Source organism: Entamoeba invadens (genome assembly GCF_000330505.1).
Source record: "Entamoeba invadens IP1 unplaced genomic scaffold scaff_1105074725707, whole genome shotgun sequence".
Taxonomy (NCBI): Eukaryota; Evosea; order Mastigamoebida; family Endamoebidae; genus Entamoeba; species Entamoeba invadens.
Window position 1 is genome coordinate 43,574 of NW_004443506.1, and position 2,548 is coordinate 46,121.

Consider the following 2,548-nt stretch of genomic DNA (forward strand, 5'->3'; position numbering starts at 1 on the left):
ATGTCGTTGCCAGACTCACAATTCTCGCCCTTTATGATGGGCAGCACCACGGATTTCCGTCAACTGAGTCAGATTGGCACCTCGATATACGGTGACCGATTCTCAACCACAACGGAGTCTCAAGACAGACTAAACAACCCTAACGAGACACACCCAGAAATTGTGAACGTCGTTTCCACATTCCAACTCAACCAACAACTTGACCTCCGTAAAATCGTTCAAAAAGCGCGTAATGCCGAGTACAACCCAAAGCGTTTTGCTGGCGCAATAATGAGAATATCAAGTCCAAAATCAACAGCACTCATTTTCCAAACTGGAAAGATTGTGTGCACAGGAACTCGATCGATTGAGGAGAGCAAGATTGCTGCAAAAAAGTACGCAAAAATCATAAAGAAAATCGGGTACAATGAGGTCCGTTTCTCAAACTTCAACGTTCAGAACATCGTCGGGTCGTGCGACGTCAAATTCCAAATCTCGCTCCGTTCTTTGTATGACAGCAACACCGATATGTGTCAGTACGAACCAGAGGTATTCCCAGGTCTTGTTTTCAGAATGACGCAACCAAAAGTAACACTTCTTGTCTTCTCAACCGGAAAGGTTGTGTTGACTGGTGCTAAGGACGACGAAAGTCTGAACACGGCATACACCAAGATATACCCAATCCTCTTGGCAAACAAGAAAGAGGAAATAGGAAACCCATAATATACTATCTATAATTAATATTCCTTTTTGTTTCGAAACAAAAATAAGTTTTTCAGTTCATTTTTAGTGCATTATTAGTTCATCTCAACTTTACCATTTTTTTAGTTTACGAATGATTCTTTTTAATCTTCTTTTAATATTAAAATGGCTATAAAATATATTATAAAAAAAAACCATAATACATTTATAGTAAAATTCATGGTAAAAACACTTATATGAAGTAATGGGATATATCATCATTAATTTCTGGACTTGTTTTACCCTCTTTGTTTATTTGTTGTTGACTGCTTTGTTTTTTATGTTCTTTGTTTTCCACGTCAGTTGTTTCCTTTAATTTATGGATCGAATTGGTGTTATATCGATAATCTCAAAAGTGTTATTAACTTTTGTGGTGACTTTAAACTTATCATCTGCGGCAGTAAAATAACTCCATACCATCACAGTGCTAAGTACTCAGTCAAATAGAGTTTCTCGTCAACATTCATTGCGATGGTTTTCACCACTCCAGCACCACTTTTTATCGATGATGTAATGTTGCGTTTTATCAAATTCTACTGTTTTTGGAATGTAAAGGGGTGGAAAAAAAGCGCTACAAGAAAGAAAGCGATGTAAAGACCTGCAAAATATTTGCACTAACCACGTTGCATTTTTTATAATACAGTAAAAAGTGTTTATTTGTGGGTTTTTAAACAGAAAAAACGTATATTTGTGGGTTTATCATGGAATTGTGAAGTAAATTCTATTCACCATTTTTTCCATTAAAAACAGTGTTATAGAAAATATAGTAATTTTTTTGAATTATAATAAAACTATATTATTTATCTAAGTGGACCTAAATTCAAGGTTCTCGATCAAAATAATTATTTGTGGGTTTTACGTTTGATTGGTCTATTGACCCACAAATAGACGTAACCCACAAATATAAAAACCCACAAAAAGACACTTTTTACTGTAATAAACTTATAAAAAAAAGAGAAAATAATTTGTAAAAAGATTAAAATTCTTGGTTTGAAAATTCGAAAACAATAGGTATCTATTTTGATCAATAAAAAAGCAAATTTTAGTGTCAAACTATCTTTTTGACAATTCAAAGCCATATTTTTTTATTAAAGAAAAGTTCAAATAAATAATACATCAAACTGTTTTTTGACCAAACATTATTTTTAAATGAAAGATTTTTTGTTTTTTATGAATAAATGATAAAATTCGAAAGATGTGTATTTTTCGAAGACACATCTTTTTATTTTTTGAAAAATGTGGGTTTCATAATTTCGAACTCTGAAATCGAAAAATCGTGAAGACCAAAAACCAATTTAATATGAACTTTATAAGCAAATTCAATACCTAAACATTTTATATTTAATGCTCTAAATGCACAAACAAATCAAAATGTGTCATTTCAAAAGACACATCTTTTTTTATTTTTTATTTTTTATACTTTTTTTAGTTTTAAAAATGGGATCATTTTTTATTTAAGTTTAACATCTTAAATCTAAAAAACAGATGAAGTTCGGTGCAACAGAATATCCGCAAATAATGTCGCCCTTACAGACAGCGAAAAACTGTTTTGGACACAGCAAAGAACCAACTTTAATGAAAATGAAGTGGATGATTGTTGCGAAACGATTGTTTGTATGACGCTTCAAAGACCCGATCAAAGTTGTTCAGATCTAAACTGTATTCCAAAACTCTGTACCGTTTCCAAAATTTATAAAAACCCTTTGTCCTAATTTCCCATTATTTACTATTTTTTATTTGTTTTATTTTTTTCCTTTTTTGAACCAACAACGGTACACAATTTTAAACCCTCAAAAATCAATACAGTTTCAAATATTGTACAAAAATC

The 2,548-nt window shown here is 31.8% G+C and overlaps 1 protein-coding gene across 1 annotated transcript; it reads left to right on the top strand.

The window, feature by feature from the left end:
• On the top strand, positions 1 to 702 carry EIN_127970 (TATA-box-binding protein, putative; the record flags this gene model as incomplete). The annotated part of the gene is made up of 1 exon (XM_004258280.1): positions 1 to 702. One exon carries the CDS (start codon positions 1 to 3, stop codon positions 700 to 702), a length of 702 nt encoding a protein of 233 aa, XP_004258328.1.
• Positions 703 to 2,548: the final 1,846 nt, after the last annotated feature.